We start from the raw sequence: 19,316 nt of genomic DNA, 5'->3' as shown, positions 1-19,316 counted from the left end.
TTTCTAAATATTAAGGGTGTATTACTGTTATAGAGTAAAAATATACTGTGACTTGACACTTGTAGCTTTTCACTTAAAGTTTATTGAGTCTAAATTATTGCTATTGCATTGTTTTATAGTGCCTCAATTGATAGGATTTTAACATACCAGCTACACTAGGTAGTGACACAATTATGAAATGAAACACAAACCAGTAAATATTTAAATTATTTTATTATTTTTTATTTATTTTTTTAAATTAACATCCTTAGCATGTCTTATAAAAATACAGAAAGCCAATGAAAGCACTTAAATTACAGATTGATTAAATCTTTTGCTATAGGATATCTCAAACCCGTAGAAAATGAAGTAAAATATAAATGGCAACTTTCTAGACTTTAATCTCTTAAAATGTCTGTGAAAAATATAACCCAAAATTTATGGTGACTGTTTCTAAAATATAATTATCTTGATTGGTTTGGAGATCTTTATTTTCTTTGACACCAAATGAATGCTACCAATATTAGTAAACTGTAGCTGTAAGTATACCAACAAGGAATATAAGAACCTTTCCATGTCCAGCTGCCGACCATGTAACACTTGACATTCAGTCTCAAAGCCCTTCTCAAAACCATGTAAACCAATGACAAAAGTTTCTTACTCATAACTGTATTTAGTCTCTTCAATATTTAGTTACAAACAGTTGGCTTCACACCTCTAAACATATAAGGACTTGGTCTTAGTGTAATGTAGATAATCTGACTCAACAGAAGAACATTTAAAAGTTCTTGGCAAACCTCAGGGCTAATTCAGGACGGTATGCCAAAGTCCAGCTTTGCAATGACAAATTACTCTGCAGGCTAATACCAAGGGATTTTATGTTTGTTGTTCCTCACAGATGTCAGATCAATAGTCTCTGTTTGTTAGTAGGAAAAAATCTCAAAATGATATTATATTTTGCTAATCAGATCTCACTTTGAGAGGTAGCCTTGTTGCTTAACTTCTTCAAAAGCAGGTGGAGAAAAATCAAGCTGAATTAAGAACTGGATAACCAAAAAATATCAAGAAACTATCGCTCATAGGGTATAATCTTCAAATGGGAGTAAGGTCCATATACATGTGTCTTGCCTTGGTATTCTTTCTATTTTGACAAAAGTCAGGGGATGTCCCTCACCAGAAATGTGCAACAGACAGCAAATTTCTGTAGTAAATAATTAATACAGAAGGATTGCACACACACACCCCACCCCCCCACCCCCTCCAAAACTGTCAGCCTTAAGGTTGTCACAAATCCTGTGCAGTTATATTTTGTTCAGGACAGTGTTTCTTCCTGCAGTCTGCTGGGGTTTTGTTTCTTCTTTCCGGGATTTTTGTTTCTTGATTTGTTTGCTGACTGTAGATTTCATGACCAAGAATCCTCAGTGCAACAGAGGAAGGACTTTCCTCCTAGCTAGTCAAGAGTTTTTGCTGCTATATGCAAGTACTGTGGTGTGCCACTTCAATGCAGTGGTGTTGCTGTAAGATGGAGCTGACCTGATGCACCACCTGAGGGACAAAGTGCAAGGGACATCTTCTAACCCAGCCTGCACTGAAGCCTACGCCCAAACCTGATGTGGGGGTACATGCAACCATGTCCACACAGGAGCTGCAGACTCAGCACTGCTTCTGTGGACCCTAAGAGAAATCTGTGATGGTATGGCTGAAAGTAGACTTCTGTAAAGGCTGTTTTAGGTTAACAGCCATAGAAGAAGAATTGCCAGCACAGCAGAAGCTTTGAAACAGCAGCTCTCTGAAATAAGGAGAAAAGGAGAACAAGCATTGTGGGAATAGCAGTAAACTGTGTATTTGCACCCATAACTAGGAAGGAGTTATCTACAGAAGTGAAACAAAGCCTAAAAGTATAAATAAGGAGCTCAGAAACCAGGATTAATCCATGGTGGAGATAATTTTAACCCTTACTTACAAACTACATGAAGTTCAAAAGACATTGGAAAACAAACAACAGCAATTTTGACCAGTTCTAAAGATCATAAAAGAAAAAACAAGCAAAAAGAAACAAAGTGTATATGGGTGTGGGGGAAAACAGGGAAATAATATGCTTGAAGTAAATCAAGGAAAATAACATATTGAAACTACCAGTGGTTAGCACCAATGCGCAGGTCTGTCATTGTTCCCAGTGCTGTGCAGCATCTGCTAGGAAGAAACTAAAGACATATAACATAAGGAACAGCATTAAAGGCCATGGGCCAAAAAGAAAATTGCATACTCTGCTGTTCTGTTAAATGCAAGCACAAATAAGAACCTGTATTTTGACAATGGTAGAAGGCACAGGCTGCTTAATGAGAAAAATTCCTGACAAAGCTGGGTACATAGTTTTGATGCCAATGCATACTCATCAAACAGGAGATATCATAGAATCATACCATAATTTAGGTCCCTTGCAAAGTAATCACCTTTTAGTTTGTTTTCTAATATATAACAACTAAACAGTCACAACTTCTATGCTTTGTCTTGATACTGAATAACCTACTATGTTGAACTGTATGATCCTGTTCTTTCTGCATGTCACTCCTAGGACATGCAGGAGTGAGGTGAGAGTCTCCCCTTAATGACAGTATGACTTTCCTGGTGCTTATCATTGTTCAGCACACCCACATCATTATCTTAATGGGAAACTAGTTATCCCTGAAGGAAAATTGTGCCATTCATGTCACAGACCCATCACTTGGGGATGTCCGATTTCTCAAAACCAGATGTCATGTATTTCATTATGTGTCCAGAGAGTCTAGCAATTGTCACACAATTAGTAATTAACAGGTATTCCTGGGCAGTACTGTGTGAATTTCTCAGCTCTCAAAGAACTTGCTTTTTATTCAGCGTTGAAAACCTAGCTTCTGCTGCCACCAGGAACTTGGCATCTACAAAGGTGCTGTGGTCAAGATCCACACAGCCAACGTCCATCACCCACTAATCACAGTAATGCCAAGGCTCAGGAAGCCCTTGTGAGAGATGTATTGCCCAAGGCAGTGCTCTCCTGCAGCCTTCACAGAGCCTTGGTACCCCCAAATACCACATACATACCTCTGGCATATGTCAGAGAAGTTACCAGCAGCATAATCACTAATGTGAGGTATGGCTGGGACTCAGAATGAGGGGTTTGAAGGCATCAGCAGTTTCATTGTTATCATGAATATAGAAAATATTTTCTGGAATGGCATGTATTTAATTGTACCACTGGCTGCTGAGACAGACCAGAACAAATGAATGCATTTCACACAAACCTTTCCAAGTTTTTTAATGGAAAGCCATAATGTTAACTCAGTAATTCCACTATGTATTAGATTCCTGGGTTGTGCTCTGTCATCTGGCCAGGAGAAAAAATACCTGTGGGGAACAATGGAAGGTCTGTGGTTATTTGACTCCTGCAAAGGCTTGGCAAAGAGTTGTATTTCTCTTCTTCAAACACAACATTGTTTGGTCATTTTTGTCTTACATATAGCACAATATTTCTTTCCTATTAGGAAAGTACATATGAAGACAGTACAGCATTATGATAATTAGGTGTTGATGCACACAGGCAGGTCAATCACTGGAAGTACTGTTGCTTTTCAGTCCTTTACTTTCTTGTTTGAAACTTCCCTCCTGTGCATGCTGAAGTTTACCTGGTTCAAGGGTCTGGTTGCAGCTTTCTTCAAGATAAAGATTCACAGGATGCTTTTCCTGAGGAACAGTTTGATTTCTGAGGACTGCTTCCAGATTATGGCCTCAGAGGTTGAAGTTACAGAGCCATCAGAACATCTCACTAGCTCTTCCTGCTTCACTTTTCCAGGAATAGCCACATGCTTCAATGTCCAGAAGTCTGAGACTGCCATAAACTAGAAAAAATTTCATGTCAGAAACATTTTCAGTCATAAGCCATTTTAGTCTGGGGAAAAGGGCTGGGAAAAAAAGTAGGTTTATACTGTCCATCAGAAATTGATGGGTCCATAGCAAACCATGCTCTAGCTGAGGCTGCTGCCTTTCCACCCCATTCTTCATATCTCTCATTTGCTCTGGGCATCTGACTTTAACATTTCTTATGAGATTTCTTCAGTTTAAATAGACCTGCAAGTGTTTATTATGAGTTGAAAAATACATCTCGGACTTTCATCGCATTACCTTTAAAAATACCTAAACCAATACATATCTGCAATAAAAAAAAAAAAAGAAAAAAGAGAGAAGAAGGAAGAGAGCTTCCTTAGAAGCTGATTTACAGCCTCCAGGATTATTTATACCTTCTTATCCAGCTGCCTTATGCTGTGTGGAGTGCAAGCAATAGAACAAAGAGCAGAAGAGGACACCTTGGCTAAGGGGGCATCTTGCAAGCAGTGTGAACATGAGATAACACTTGTATTAGAGCCCATGTTACCTGTGTTACTTATGGTACAGTTTCGTATTTCACCTGTGTAAAAGGGTAGGTTTGACAGTAGTGGTAAAGGGAATCACCTCTCTGCAAAGCAAGGACCAGGAAAATAGCTGGTCTTGTGAAATGGTGAAAAAACAGAAATGTTCTTGGAGGTTCTGTGAAGAAACATGTCATGTCTTGAAGAGCATTTTTCTTCCCTGAAAAAGGCAGAAATCCATGGGGAGTAGGTGGGAGGGAGAAGGGAAATACCAGGGTGGCCAAGATGTCCACGTCCTGCTGTGAGAGTCAGAGGCACAAGCCAAGGTCCCTCTTGCAGCTCTCATGAGATGGGGAACCAGGGCAGAAAGAGCAGCCTGGCAGTATGCTGGGGCTAATTTAGCTCATCTGTCTGGGCAGGCCACCATGCAATGTAGACTTCGAGTCTTTCTAAGGCTTGATTGGAACTTAATTATCAGGTGTTAAAGCTTTTGGCATAAATAAGCCAGAAAGTGATGCCAATGGAAAGAGAATCGAAGGAAATTATTGTAGGGGAGAAGATTTAACACTGAACTTTTCACCTCCATCAGTTAGATGCTGTTTAGTTACAGGGCACAGGCTCGGATCCATGCCAGAGCAACTGCACTGTTACTTCTGCATTGCTTGGAGTCCAAAGGCTGGCTGGGGTTTGCCCCTCACATGCTGGCCATATGAGGTCCTTAAAGCTTTAAAGCTTGGAAGCATTCAGAAAAAAGATTTTGCCCTGTTAACTTTCCACTCCTGAGTCATTTTTATGTGATGCTTTCATTTGCATTGCCTTTTATTTATGTACTCCATGGCATATATAAGGTTTTAGGTTTAAGCTTTTAACTCTAGTTTTTGCATATCCTTGAGCCTTTGGGGCAGGTTTCCTGATTTTCTTTCTCCAAGGCAAGCTCACACGTAGGAGCTGGCAGCTGATGTGACACAATGACTTCTTGCTTCTTCTTCCTCATTTTGGAAGTACATAGGGCTGTCCCTGGACCATGCCGTGTAGCAGTTTTAGAGTGCTGCAACAAATGGGGTTTTACTTCTGAGACATATTTATATCTGTTCTAACAACCAGCAATTGCCACCTCAGAATCTACTCAAAGACTGCTCCCTGCCAAGCATGATGAGGTGATGATTACCTCTCTTTTTCTGATTTTGTAGGTCTGGTACAGTGAAGCGAAACCCAGTGTTTAGTTTAGACCCATTTGCATCCAATTCATTCAGTAAAGTCCTATGAATCATAAACGAAACAGAGCTATTCCAATCTGAAGTGAGTCATTTTTTGGCCAGTTTTTGGAGAGTATAATATGTGGAAGCTCCTTAAAGAAATAATTCACTTTCTGCACTAAAAAGAAATTAAGAAAAAGAGGAGGGTAAACACAATTAGTTTTAATTCTTGCTTCTCTTAAAAAAAATCCTTTCTGTAGTTGTGTTGCTGTACAAATGAAGGCACCACAGATAATACATCTTCATTTAACTCAGCACAACAAAATTAAAAGAGTAAATTAGTTCAGAGGCAGTAAAAGGGGTCTGATAAGTCCCATCTTCCAATTTTTGTAGCAGTGAAACTATGTTTATCTAGTTTCTTTTTCACCGACATTGATCCCAAAATGTTCTTCCCATGATCCCCAAGAAATCCAGCTGTTTTCTTTCCAAAGTGCTCCAGTTGGATGTGACATGTGTGCTTTGGATGGAGGCGGAATTTGGGTGGGGGAAGATGATGAAAGGTCAAGAGAAGTTTAAGGGGAAAGCAACCCCTCTAAACACTTCAGTATTCATGGAGTTTGGCAACACTGAACTAACCACTGAGACCTAAACCTTGTATGTCATTTCTGTGGGCAAAAATGAGGAGTTATTTTTGGCACTCTGTGGATTTAATGGGTGTTCCAGTCTTTCTTTAGAAACTACTTCAAACACATTAATTAGAAACCCTTTTTTCTCATTGTTCGCATGCTGATCTTTGAGTTCAGTCATAGATCTAAACTAACATAAGATTACCTTTGTAACAAATATTGATGGCATTCTATGCAGATTTGGGTAATTTTCATGATGCTTTCTTACTCAGATGTCAATTCAATTTCTCACTGTCTTGTAAATGACAGTCAGCAGACAAGTCCACTGTGTGATTAGGTTTCACTCCCACATATTAACTGGTCACCCCAGTGAATAGTACAGTGTGAGAGCTGTAAATTACCTAAATATCTCCTGGAAAGCAGCAAGGTAGTTAAAACTGGCTTATCTCAAGGTGGCCACTAGCAATGCTGACTTCACATTTAGGTTTTATGGCAGTGGAAGGTGACAAGAGCATTTTATTCTCTTCTTTGAGTCTTTCTACTGCCTTCACAATGCTCTCCTGCAGGGGCAAAGCATACATGTGAAGTTGGTTACAAAAAGACCTCACCTGACAGAGACAGAGCAGCAGAAGATCCATGGAGGTTTTCTTTCAATGACTGCCAAGCAAGGTCCAGCCAAGCAAATGCAATGCCCTGTCTGTAAATGACAGCTCAAAAGTTTCTGAACAATGACAAAGAAATGCATGATGCTGAAGCTGGCAGAAACTGAGGAGAAGTTCAATGAACAGTTTGAACGCAGAAAATTCTAATGAGGAACATATTTTTACCATGTGGTGATTAAATACTGGAAGAGGTTGCCTAGAGAGGTTGTAAAATCTGTATCCTTGGAGGCATGTCCCTGAGGAACCTGCTCTGAGTAGGCTTGCTTTGAGGAGAAGGTTGGTCTAGATGACCTCTGGAGGTTCCTTCCAACCTACATTTTGGTTCTAAGAATCTGTTGTACAAGGGCAAAAACCTGTGGGGAAAACACACTGGCGTACTGGTTGACTATGTTTTCTTTAAAAGTAAAATATGTGGTACAGAGGGACAGTTTAAGAAATATAATGTTTTAATGTATGATTATGATCCCCAAGTTATAATACTTCTCTGCCATGTTGATTGATTATAATGTAATTTATAATAGATTATAAAGAAACCATTGGACAGCACAGCTGGACAGAATTTGAACTGGATTTTATTACTGAGAAGATGCATGTATTTTGTTAGAGGAGCACAGCACACCTCTTTTTCTACTTCAGTCTCTTTCTGGCATTTCCAGTTCTCTACTCTCTACTAGGTGTATTTCCAGCAGCTGGGCTACTTTTCCTGTCCTGGTTTCAGCTGGGAAAAACTTCTTTGTAGTAGCTAGTATGGGGCTGGTTTGGATTTTTGCTGGAGATAGTGGTGATAATGTGGAGGTGTTTTAGTTGTTGCTAAGTAGCACTTACACTGGTCAAGGACTTTTTCAGCTCCTCATGCTCTGCTGGGTCCACAAGAAGCTGGGAGGGGACACAGCTGACCAATGGGATATTCCATACCATATGACGTCATGCTCGGTATATAAAGCTGGGGAAGAAGGAGGAAAGGGGGGACGTCTGCAGTGATGGAGTTTGTCTTCCCAAGTAACCGTTACACATGATGGACCCCTGCTTTCCTGGGGATGGCTGAACACCTGCCTGCCCATGGGAAGTGGTGAATGAATTCCTTGTTTTGTTTTGCTTCCATGTGCAGCTTTTGCTTTACCTATTAAACTGTCTTTATCTCAACCCATGAGCTGCCTCACTTTTACTCTTCCGATTCTCTCCCCAGCCCCTCCAGGCTGCGTGGTGCTTGGTTGCTGACTGGTGCTAAACCACAACATTTCCTCAGATGCAATTGCTCCAAGGAGTCGTTGCATCAGGGATCACCCTTCACACATTCGCTGTCCAATTCCTGTTCTTATGAAATTTGCCCACTTTCTTTGCAGGATGTTCACAAAGCCCTGCTGAATTTTGCTGGGAAGCACAAGGAAACTGTACTAGCCAGGGTTGCTGAGTATAAGTTTAGTTCTTGTACTGTCACTATTCAGTGGTCATCATTGATCATGACTATAGGTTAAATCATTTGTAGCAAAATATAAGGAAACCTTGGCTTAGAGTTTTGGGTTTGGAAATCCATCTAAGGCAATTTCCTGATCTTGCACTTGTACTATGGAGCTCAACATGTGAACAAAAGAAAAGGTCTAATTTTTAAAGTATTAATGAAGATGCTGTAAACACAATGCTGCTTGTTGAAGATATTACAGGCCTGGGGACTTGGCCATATGGATAGTGGTTTCTTGGGTGATCCAAACTTTTGACATAGCCAAACAACTAGAATATAAATTTAATCTAGACATTACCAATATTTGGCATTATTTGAAAACAGCTTCTATCAAAACTCAAAATGAAGAACATGTTAATCTTATTAACTGAGACCTGTTTTAAACTGGATGAGGGGAAGCAAAGTTTGTCTGAGAAGTTTACTTGAAATTGCAAGAATTCAACCACACAATATTTGAAAAGAAAACTTGCAACGAGTGATCTTTATTTCATATGTATATATGCATCACTAGCCACCTGTACTAACAGATAGTGTGCCAGCAGCAAGCTATCAGATTAGGTTGGGCTAATTAAACCTTATTACTCTGTTAGAGATGGCTCATTGAACCATGCTGTGGAACTGTTCACAGAAATCACCAACTCTTACAGCCCTAACCAAGCAAAAACATGAGGTTAGAGTTTTCTTTAATATCAATTACAAAAATCAACATGGTTGTCTCCCATGAAAGTATAAACACAGTACATCAGATCAGAACAACCTTGCACAAGAACTGTATTTGTATTAGAGCTAAGAGCAAAATTGTGTTTCTTTAGCAAATATGCTAAAGAGAAAAATGAAGCAAGCCAGTGTGAGACATTTTAGTGCATCCAGAACCTCTGTTTGCATGTCTAATGTAACATTTTAGGCTTTAGGTTTTCAAAAATTCTCTTTTAAGCCAATCATTACTACTCAAAATAAAAAAAAAAGCTAAATAACAGCTACTTAGGACCAGTAGAACTTTTCTTGGACAAACTTTCCACTAGCGGAAGTAGAGTTTTCAGAGTTGGAGTCTGAAAATTACACACTTTAAGTCACAGCAGGCATCCTGGATAAAAACCTGACTTGGCCAGCAAATATCAAGCACCTTAACATTTCTTTCAACCATCTGCCAAATGTAAGCATGAAGTGCAGATGATTATTAAGATATTTTTGGTTTAATTCATAAACATGGATTTAGAAAATCTGTTTCCAGCCATTCTGGTGTAAGAAGTTTGCTTTCCACGTAACACAGAAGACTCTACAAAATACATAAATTCTACAGTGTTTCTCTGAATCAATAAATACCATACAGGGACAGGAAACTTTTGAGGGTTTAATGAATGAAATAAAATTGAATAATATCCTTTCTTTACTGAGGTTTTAGAGCTGAAATATTATCTTCAAGAATTTGCAATACGAAAATAGAAACACGACCATTTGCACATCTTTATAACTGAGTTGTGTTTCTCACTGTGCTGCTGAGTTGGAAGTGCTTTTTACGTAGGTAGCTATTAAAACAAAACTAAAGAGAATCTTTAATACATTTTAAAACTATGAAATATGAAATTTGTTATCCTAAAATAATGATTTTAATGGCAGTCAGGAACAGAACTCCTGCTGTATTATGCTTGACTAACGTGAATCTCAGTTCTATCTAGATTCAATGAGAATCATAGATCTACATTCCTTTCAGATAATTTGACAATACCATTCATCCTCTGTATCTTCCACAGTCATTGTTTGAAATGCATGTTTACCTCTCAAATTATTATATTAAAGACTCATTAGAGTAACAAGTTCCTGACTTAGAGGTCGCATTAATCTCCATCTACAGTATAAATGAACATGCAGGGTCTGTCAAATGGAATAACAGAGCTAAGAGAAATATTTTTGGAAAAAGAAATGCAGGGAAGATTCTTACTTGAACCACCACCAGGCTGAATGTGGCGTATCTTCCATGCATCCTCCTTCCCTGTTGACTTGAAAGCCAGGGGCAGGCAGACCTTTTAATTCCATTGTAAGAATAGAAATTTATGGGAAAATCTGACTACAACCACATATGTCTTCAAGACACACTCTAGGTAGGTTCTTCAGCCTAATACTGACTACAGCCCAGAACCCTGCTTTGCTTCCCCCACAACGACTGCATCCTTTCAGCTAGAGTTTGGTGCTGGGGTAACCAATGGTGAATTTTGGCAATGCGTATACTGTCTGTGGACAGGACAGCGAGGCACCACCTGATATAGAGTGGTTCATGTCTATAACACATATGTTATACATAATGTGGATACTATAGACCTGGAGTGGAGTGGCTGTTTCTGCTCTGCAAGCACTTGATCCGAGTCTTCCATTGGCCAGGACTGACATTCTGCTGCCTCGAGACATTGCCATTTTTTGTTTTGCTTTGCTTTGCTTTCAGAGTGCCCAAAATAACAGGGGAGTTAAGAAAGTTGAGAAAATATTTATACAGAGTGATGCTGAGGGTGGGCCTTGCATACAGCAGGGCATGGCTGAGGCTGCCTGAGATTGCAAGGCTTGCTGAGCACCTGCTGATGAAAAGAGCTAGGCAGCTCGTACCAGAGACATCTGGAATAAAATAGTATGAGTAACATAGTCAGGAAAGAAGTAAGGTGTAAATCAAAGTGGCAGCGTAGGCACATTTTTCAGGCCCAGCAGCAGGCCCTGAGATGGAATAGCTGTTGGCTTGCAGAAGCTCTGCTGACCTGCCTGGTAGGACAATGGACCTCTTCTTCAAGTCATCACCTCATAAAAGCAGTGGTAATTGAAGCACAGAGAGGCAGATCTTGAAAGAGTTTCAGAAATCAGTCTGTGTTGCCTTTCAGCTGCCAATGGAGTCGACAACAGAGTTCAGTGGAGAGCTACGAAAATGATCAGGGGACAAAAGCATCTCTCATAGTGAAAGGCTGAGAGACCTGGGTTTGTTTATTCTGGAGAAGACTGAGGGAGATCTTATCAATGTTGATAAACATCTAAAGTGCAGGTGTCAAGAGGATGGGATCAGACTCTTTTCAGTGGTGCCCAATGACAGGGCAAGGGTCAAGGTGCGCAAATTGGAACACAGGAACTTCCACTTGAATATAAGAAAAAACTTCTTTACTTTGAGTGTGACAGAGCACTGTTACGGGCTGCCCAGATAGGTTGTGGGGTCTCCTTCCCTGGAAATATTCAAAGTCCACCTGGATGTGGTCCTGTGTACCCTGCTTTAGGGGTACCTGCTCAATTAGTGGGGTTGGACAAGACGAGCTCCAGAGGTCCCTTCCAACCCCTATCATTCTGTGATTTCGTGGTGATTCAAGAAGAGACTAATACAGATTAATGTCTGAACAGCAAAAACATTCATATTTGTGTCACTGACACAGTTTTCTCACTGTACTGAACCATGCTTTGGTTCACCTCAGAGTCATGCAGGGAATCCAGAATTACCCCCAAACCTTGCATATAACTCTTCTTTACAGCACCGAGTCCCTCTCCTGCTATCTTCCTCTTCAGCTGGCCAGGCAGCTGCACAATGGGCTCCACTGCCCAGGCTTCCTCTTCTGATGTGACTAAACCAAGGCTCAAAGAAAACCTTTGATTGTGGGACTGTTTCTGAACTGATGTTAAGTTCATTTTTGGGGAAAAAAAGGAAGTTCCATGTTAACTATGTCTTCTACTCTGCTTTTCATAAAGCAGAAATTTAGCTTGTTTTAGCATGTTGCAGCAAGTGTCCGAGCTGCACAGTCAGGAAACTAAAACCCCAAGGCAGGTCATGACACACCTCAGGAGATGTTTTAGCACTTGTGACATTAGCTCGCAAAAAGCTAGGATGATACATCTGGTCGAACAGCTTCTCATGGCCATGGACCTCTTCTCTCCAAAACATGTTTGCCTATGGCAATTATGCATGTTTGGGGACAGCAAATATTAAAGCCGGCTGGCCCTGTGATCACTGACTTCTACCTGCTCTGTGTGGATGGAAAATAGTTTCATTAGCATGTGTCTGCATCCTCAGATAATTTTGGTTTGATCCATGTAATGTTTAACAGAAGTGTAAATGCTTAATGCAGCTCAGATGACTAGAGGAGAAGCACAGAACAGTCAACAGCCTGACAGTACTGGTGCACTGTGAGCATCTCACCCTTTTCCTGAAAGACTGCATTTATGCAATCAAGAATTCTAGCTTATACATTCATTTAATTGAAATGCAGTGGTTTTGCAGCTGGCAAAAGAGAACAGTCTGCCCCATCAAGCCTCACCTGACGTACACAAGCACTCCAGGGGACAGCAGCAACTGGTACTCTAGTAAGAAAAAATACAAATTCAAAACCAGAGTACTTAACAGCAAACTTTGGCTATATCTAAAACAAGTATGCAGAATTTAACTGTATTCTGGAAAAGACAAAAAAGAAGAGCTGAGGCTGTAGGTACTATGCAGGGAACCTACCTGCATGAGCAAGGTCATGGGATCTCAGTAGATAAAGAAGTACCTCTGAAAGCAGCGCAGCTGGGGACTGGGAACAGCTATGCTTACACTGTTCCTTGGAGCTTCAGGACCCAGTGAATTGTGCTGCCCCTTCCTGAGCAGATGGTAACAAGTCCTGCAAGGTGCAGCAGAAGCATAGAGGGACTGAGCAAACATTCTCCTGGCTGGCTGATCAAACCATGCATCTAAACAGTTCATCAGCTGTGAAGGCTGGTCAGCCAGCTTCACAGCATTTATATTCCTTTCGAAGAATCCCAGGAAACTGAAATATATCTTTACAAGAAGGCTGATACTTACTGTTTGAGACTGCCTTGATTTGTTACTGGTTAATGTTATTGTGTTGCCCTCTTCTGTTATTCGCTATTCTTTGAGAGATCTGGGACTGTGCCTGCACTTACTGTTTATATATGTTACAGCAGTTGCACTTGTTCAGTGTCATGTCTGGGCACTCGCAGTGATGGCACACATATTTTATACAGCTTTTTCAGGTGCTAAAATCTTTTCTGATCTTGATATATTAGGTGATCCTTAACACAGAATCAGAGAGAATTATGTTGTGAGGAGACACTGTGTCTGAAAAATTACAAGATTACTGTTCAATATACAGCTAAAATTCACCGTTCTTACATGAATAATGTAATACCCTCTTTATTAATGAGGCCAAGAGGACTCATTGGCTTCTGAATATTGTCCAGTGGGGTCTCTACTGCATAGAAATAAAAAGATGAGATGTTGACACTTAAGTGGAGTCCAGTAGGCTGAGTAGCATGGCTAAGCCCAAGTGGTGCTCCCCGCAGCTCCCTTGCCCTGACCCTGGCCTTGGCACAAAAATCTCATTTCCAGTAAATATTTGCTTAGGCGTTGCATACCCTTTGTGTTGTAACGCTACATTCTACTGACCAGCTGGGCCACATGGTCTTTGCTCTCTGTTTGGAGTGAAGAGATGTGGACACATGCATACAATGTCCAAGAAAACTAGCTTGATCAGCATTCAGCTTTGTCCCTCTAGGTAACATATATTTGAAGCCATCTAATTTTTAACAGAGGAAAACAGCACTATGAGTAAAGCAGCAAGAAACAGCACAACCCATACGAGAGCAAGGCCCTTCTGAATGTAATGTAAGTACCCAGCTATCTTTACCTTCATGATTTTGATGCAGCTGTATGGCATTTAGCTAGTGGGTCATGAAGCACATCTGCTTTCGCAGGTGAAAACTGGTTTCTAAGCATTTCCAATGACAGCAGAACTTAAATATTTCATAGCAAATTGTGCTGTTACATTATAGAAGCTCCATAGACTATGTCTGCTTTGAATATTTATCCCAAATAGCTCTTTCACATCTAGAAGACATCTGTTTCATTAACAAGGGGGAAGTATTCAGACTCCCCAACTGTCAATCTTGTTTTTTATCATTACTAATGTTCCTTAAAGCTTACAACCAGATAACTGAAACTGAGGTGAATGGGCTATCTTATTTACACCACCACAGTCCAGACAGGATTCACAAATTGATTTTGCTATGCCAACCTACCCTGTAAGTCCTGATTTCCTCAGTTGTCACTGAGTAAAGCTGCAAAAGAACAAGCTGGCTCCTTTTCACCTAAATTTTAGTGGTCAGAGTGCTGACAGAGGGTGGAGGAAATCCAAATAAACATCTCATCTGCTCTTCTGAACCCATGTGTCTGAGTGCCTTTGCCACTGACTGAGGGTTGAGCAGGTAACTTATGTGATCTTCTTCCCAGAAGCTGTTCCACTTCAAGTAGGACATTAGATGAAGGCTATTTGGAGTCGCTTTTCTAGTCATTAGCACAATTTTTAATTGGAATAGGTCTTACCTATTTTCTGACACATTAAACATGCTAGACACTACAAATCATCCCAACATGTTCTTGGTATAATCTGTAAAAGAGAAAGCAATAAACAAATGTAACAACAACAACAAAAAATGGCCACAATTATTAAAAATGGCCAAGAGGCCACCATCCAGGTTCTTTGCTGAGTGGTACTCTGGCCATGGGGCTATTTGCCTTGCAAAAGGAGGCTTTCCTGCTGATACAAAGTTTGGAAAGACAGAAGGGGCCAAGTCCACTCCAGTGACCTCACCCTCCCATGACCGTGTTGGAGGTACACACAGAAGAGGAATGCAGCTGGAAGACATGAGCCACAGGAATGGTTGTTTGAAGTAAAGCAACATATTCAGATTTAATCAGGTATTGAAGCAGAAAATTTTTACAGCTCTCTTGTGATTAGTCACTTTGTATATTAAAATGAGTCAGGAATGAGAGAAAGAATACCACTTTTGAGTGCTGCAATCTCATATTGTTTTCCATTGGCATAGCACTGTCATTTGACGTAAGCCTTATTCAATCACTAATCGCATAATAATCCTGAGAATTCTTAGAGATAAATACAAAAGAATTAAGAGTTGCTCCTCATGTGTTGCCTCACCATAAAATGGATTTGCAGAGATAAAAAAAAAAAAGCCTTTTCACTTGTTCTGTCCCTCTCCCTCTTTCTTTAAACCGTTTCTTTCTCTTGTAACAAGAGACTTCTATAGCTGGAGTAAAGCAGAACTGAAGTAAGCAGCAATGGATAGGAATTACAGATAACTCAGAAGCACAAGGATTTAAAAAACGCTTCCATAGTAAAGGGGCAGGTCAGGACATAACAGTAATTACCAGGTAGCTATTGAAGGTACTAGCAGATAGAAATGAAAGATGAGATGTTGACACACCTGACCTCCACCATCCAAGACCATTTCATTCTTTGTCCACACAGTAGCTGCAAAGGATGCTGAAGGCCACCCTCCTGCTGTGCTTGCTGGTGGCCATGCTTCACCTCACTGCTACAGCCTGACCCAGACCAACCACCACAACAAAGAGCCGAAAGTGACTGACCCCCCCAGGAGACCCTCCTGAGTCCTGCTAACAGAGAGTCCCCAGGAACACAAACTTTGTCCTCTGGTTTTACAGGCAAGCAACCACCCAAGAACCTGCCAAGAACATTTTCTTTTCCCTGGTCAGTGTCTTCACTGCCTTTGCCCTGCTGGCCCTGGGCTGTGGAGCCACCAGCCAGGCTCAGGGGCTGGAAGGGCTGGCTTTTAACCTCACTGACACCCAGGAGGAGGAGGTACAGGACAGCTTTCATCATCTCCTCCTCTTGCTGAACTGTCCTGGCAGCCAGGTGCAACTAAGCACGGGGAACGCCCTATTAACGGACAAACACCTGAAGTCATGGAAAACATTTCTGAAGGACATAAAAAAACTGTACAAAGGAAAAGTTGTTTCTAGTAACTTTCAGAATTCTACTGAAGCTAAGAAAGAGATCAACGATCATATACAGAGCAAAACCCATGGGAATATAAACCAAATACTTAAAGACCTTGATTCAAACACTCTTATGGTAGTCATTAACTACATTTATTCCAAAAGTATGTTACATAAGTTTAACTTACTGCAGTACCTCAGTTTCACCTGAACTAAAACAAATATCCCAGATTATTTCTGAATTATTTTTAAAAGAAAGGCCAGTGTTAAGATTAGGTTATTTTGATAAGGAACATTGAAAGTTCTCGTGCTTTGAAACCTCTTACACATCTATATTTTTCTAGCATATGTTTAGGCTCCTAAGAAGAAAAGTTCATTTATTTGCAATTTTCAAGTTTTAGGGAATTGCCAGAGCACAACAGATTCATGCATTTGTAAATTTTTCTGTCAGACTTTATCTGCTTGTTATTTAAATAATTACAATAGTTTCACATGCTGTATGAAGTAGAAAAACAAATTCCAAAGATGCAGATTAACAAAAATTGCCAAACACTTTAATATATTTATAATACATGCCTTTTAAATGGGTAGGTACCTCTGGAGTTGGAATCTAAATGTTCTACAGCTTGTCATTATGTTATACATATCCCAAGAGGTACTTGTAAATGCACTGCTTTGGCAACGATTAACTTCCTCTTAGACGTTACATCCATTTGAAACAGCACGCAGGACAAAAAATGGAATTTACCACCCAGAAAGGTATGTTTGGAAATAGATGAACTTTCAGCAAAACAGATTTTATTTCAGGTACTTCATTAAGTTTGGGTACCCTGGTCTCAGGTGCCCTAGTCTGAGGCATTTCTTTATGATATTGGAGTACAATTTTTTTACTGGAGGGACAGGGAGAAAAGCTCAAACTTATTATGTAATCAGAGTACTGTGGAATTTACATTCCATTATTTATTTTTCAGTTTTATTTTATTTCTATTCAATATTAAAAAAGAGAACATACTTACAGAATCGCAAACTATTATCCCTGTGTATCTGTTCAGTGAATGACCTGATTTAATATAAAATAAAATATCATTGAAAATTCAGTTGAATAAACATCCAGAGAAAACCATTTTGAAGATTAAAGCCCTTGAAGCCCTATTCGATTTACCATAGTGCAGTTATGATCAGGCCCAAAGTTTGGGTTGTTCTTGCATCTAAGCTTTTCCTTAGTGCTACAAGATGAAGAACATATGAAAAAGCATGGAAGAAGCTTAACACACTACCTTTTAAAAGGCAGAAATCTGCTTGGATCTTGCTTCCCAAGCGATATTCTGGAACCAGAAAGTAACTCGATGGATCCTGGTCAGCTTTCATTTTCTTCAAATATAATGTAAAGTAATACAATGAAGTTACTTCATTTAATTTATCTGACTTAGAAAGGTGTTGTACAAGTCCATCTGAAATTTAACCTGAAATATTTAGTGCTCACTGAACACAGTACAGCAAAGATGACAAAGAACACGTTCTTTAATAAACCTGGAATACCTCTGATCTTCAAGTATGAGTGTAAATCTTCAGATATGGGTTTGTCTGGTGTACATTAGTCTGGACTATATAATTATATCCTCATTGAAATAAGCATTCGATTGCATTCTTCCTCTTTAGGTTTTAAGCCTACTTGGAAAATCCTTTCAATATTAAGGGGACACACAGGATTATTTCCATGTGAATGCGAAGACCTCAGCTGAAATGAAGATGATGACTCGAGACTGATTCCATAAAACATACTCTGACAGGAAGCTGTCTTGCCAGCTGGTGTAACTTTCTTACAGGAGAGATGTTGAGGTGCTGTTTATCCTGCCCGCTGAAGGAAAAATGAAACAGTTGGAAGAGGCCCTGACAAAATACACTGTGTCTACATGGGAAAAAAACACTTGAAAGATGGTAAATATAGAATTTTGATTGGATGATTCAAGGTAGTCAGAGTCCAAAGTCTGAACACTATGATCAGCTTTTACAGTTACTAGCCTTTGCTGTTGATTGGAGATTTAGGCAATGGAATAGGTATAAAGGGACAGACCAAATGATTTGATTATTTGATACTTTCAGCAAAAATTAGAATCAGCATTACCTTGCGATGAGGGAAGAGATCTGTGAGCTGGGAAATGTAATTTTTTCCCCACACATTTTCTAGGTGATGTTAAGTGTCTCCATTTCCTTTGTCTTAGGCAAAATGTGTTAAGACTGGTAATACTGCGACATAACAATCAGATCCCCCAGAGGGAATGGGGTGTGGATTCCAAAAGATAAACCTTTAAGGCTAGAAGGAGAATGCAAACCTAGTCCCAAAAATACTGGCAGCACCACTGCTTGCGCTCTCATCAAGTGGCTGTATTGCAGAATCATACAAGAAAGCCCAACGGATGTCGTTCTCCTTTCCCATCCTCCAGACCATCATCTTCCCATCTTCTTTTTGTTGCCAACTTTTTCAGATTAAAAAACTAGCATTTTAGCACAGAATAACCACCAGCAAGTTGGGAGTCTTCAGTCCAAGTCATGCTTTGATTGCAATAATGACCATAATTTTCTTTTGAACTAATAGGAGGATAGAAGTGTATATTCCAAAATTCTCTATTTCAGGCACCTACAACTTAAATAAGTTGTTAATGAAACTGAGGGTAACTGATGTGTTTTCTGATTGGGCTGATCTGTTTGGAATCACAAGAAAGCCTAATGTGAAGGTTTCAAAAGTAAGTTTGTAAGCAGAAACAAAGGTCTGTGATTCCTTAATACCCAATTGTCTTGCCCTAAGCTAAGTTGTGAAATTTTACTTATTGCTAGGACTGGCTGATACTCTGAACTAGAATGGGTAGCTGATAAAGTAACTTTAAATGCTCTCAGACTTCTCCAAGATCTGGAGATAAGGGTACTGTCTTCCATCTGACAGGCAAAGGTTGGGAGGAGTGTAACATTTGTCCCAGAAACTAAACACAATCCAGTTTCTGCATGTGAAAGGAGTGCCCATGGATATCAGTGTTGGGGATGCCTTTCATTAACATATCTAGCAGAAAAAGTGGCCATTTTCTAACATGTGCATTCTATAATTTCAAAAGATTTTAAAACTTCTACTGTCATTGAAGGCCCTGATGAGTGCTAATTGTGTAAGATGGATCAGACTTGAGGAAAACACCGCATTTCCTGAAAACACAGTGAAGAGAAACAGATAAAGTGAAAAGAAAGGCTAGCATCT

At 39.9% G+C, this 19,316-nt stretch overlaps 2 protein-coding genes and 1 long non-coding RNA gene across 6 annotated transcripts in view; 2 read left to right on the top strand and 1 right to left on the bottom strand.

Moving 5' to 3' along the window:
• Positions 1–206: 206 nt before the first annotated feature.
• Positions 207–14,344, bottom strand: LOC142062003 (uncharacterized). 2 transcript variants are annotated; one of them, XR_012662333.1, is made up of 7 exons: positions 12,767–14,344; positions 12,579–12,621; positions 6,792–6,880; positions 3,642–3,854; positions 3,261–3,363; positions 2,116–2,183; positions 208–1,768 (listed from the first exon to the last, which is right to left on the bottom strand). It is a non-coding gene; the product is annotated as an uncharacterized LOC142062003 (long non-coding RNA). The 2 variants fall into 2 exon arrangements; XR_012662332.1 differs by having other exon boundaries at positions 207–2,183.
• LOC142062001 (alpha-1-antitrypsin-like) overlaps positions 13,719–19,316 on the top strand; it is a 20,979-nt gene continuing 15,381 nt past the window's right edge. Inside the window, exons 1-2 of one of the 3 annotated variants that reach the window (XM_075103810.1) lie at positions 13,719–13,924; positions 17,732–18,010. The gene's annotated coding sequence lies outside the window, so the exon portion shown is untranslated. Of the gene's footprint in view, positions 13,925–16,392; positions 16,832–17,731; positions 18,011–19,316 lie in introns of those variants that run through there. The other 2 variants (XM_075103809.1, XM_075103811.1) reach the window with 2 other exon arrangements.
• LOC142062002 (alpha-1-antitrypsin-like) lies at positions 15,597–16,297 on the top strand. The gene is given in 3 exon segments (XM_075103814.1): positions 15,597–15,651; positions 15,654–15,711; positions 15,713–16,297. Coding segments are annotated over 3 exon segments (684 nt in total). The 3' UTR covers positions 16,284–16,297.

The sequence above is a fragment of the Phalacrocorax aristotelis genome, chromosome 9 (assembly GCF_949628215.1).
Source record: "Phalacrocorax aristotelis chromosome 9, bGulAri2.1, whole genome shotgun sequence".
NCBI lineage: Eukaryota > Metazoa > Chordata > Aves > Suliformes > Phalacrocoracidae > Phalacrocorax > Phalacrocorax aristotelis.
Note: the sequence above shows the minus strand (reverse complement) of the source record. Positions and strands in the feature narration are given on the sequence as shown.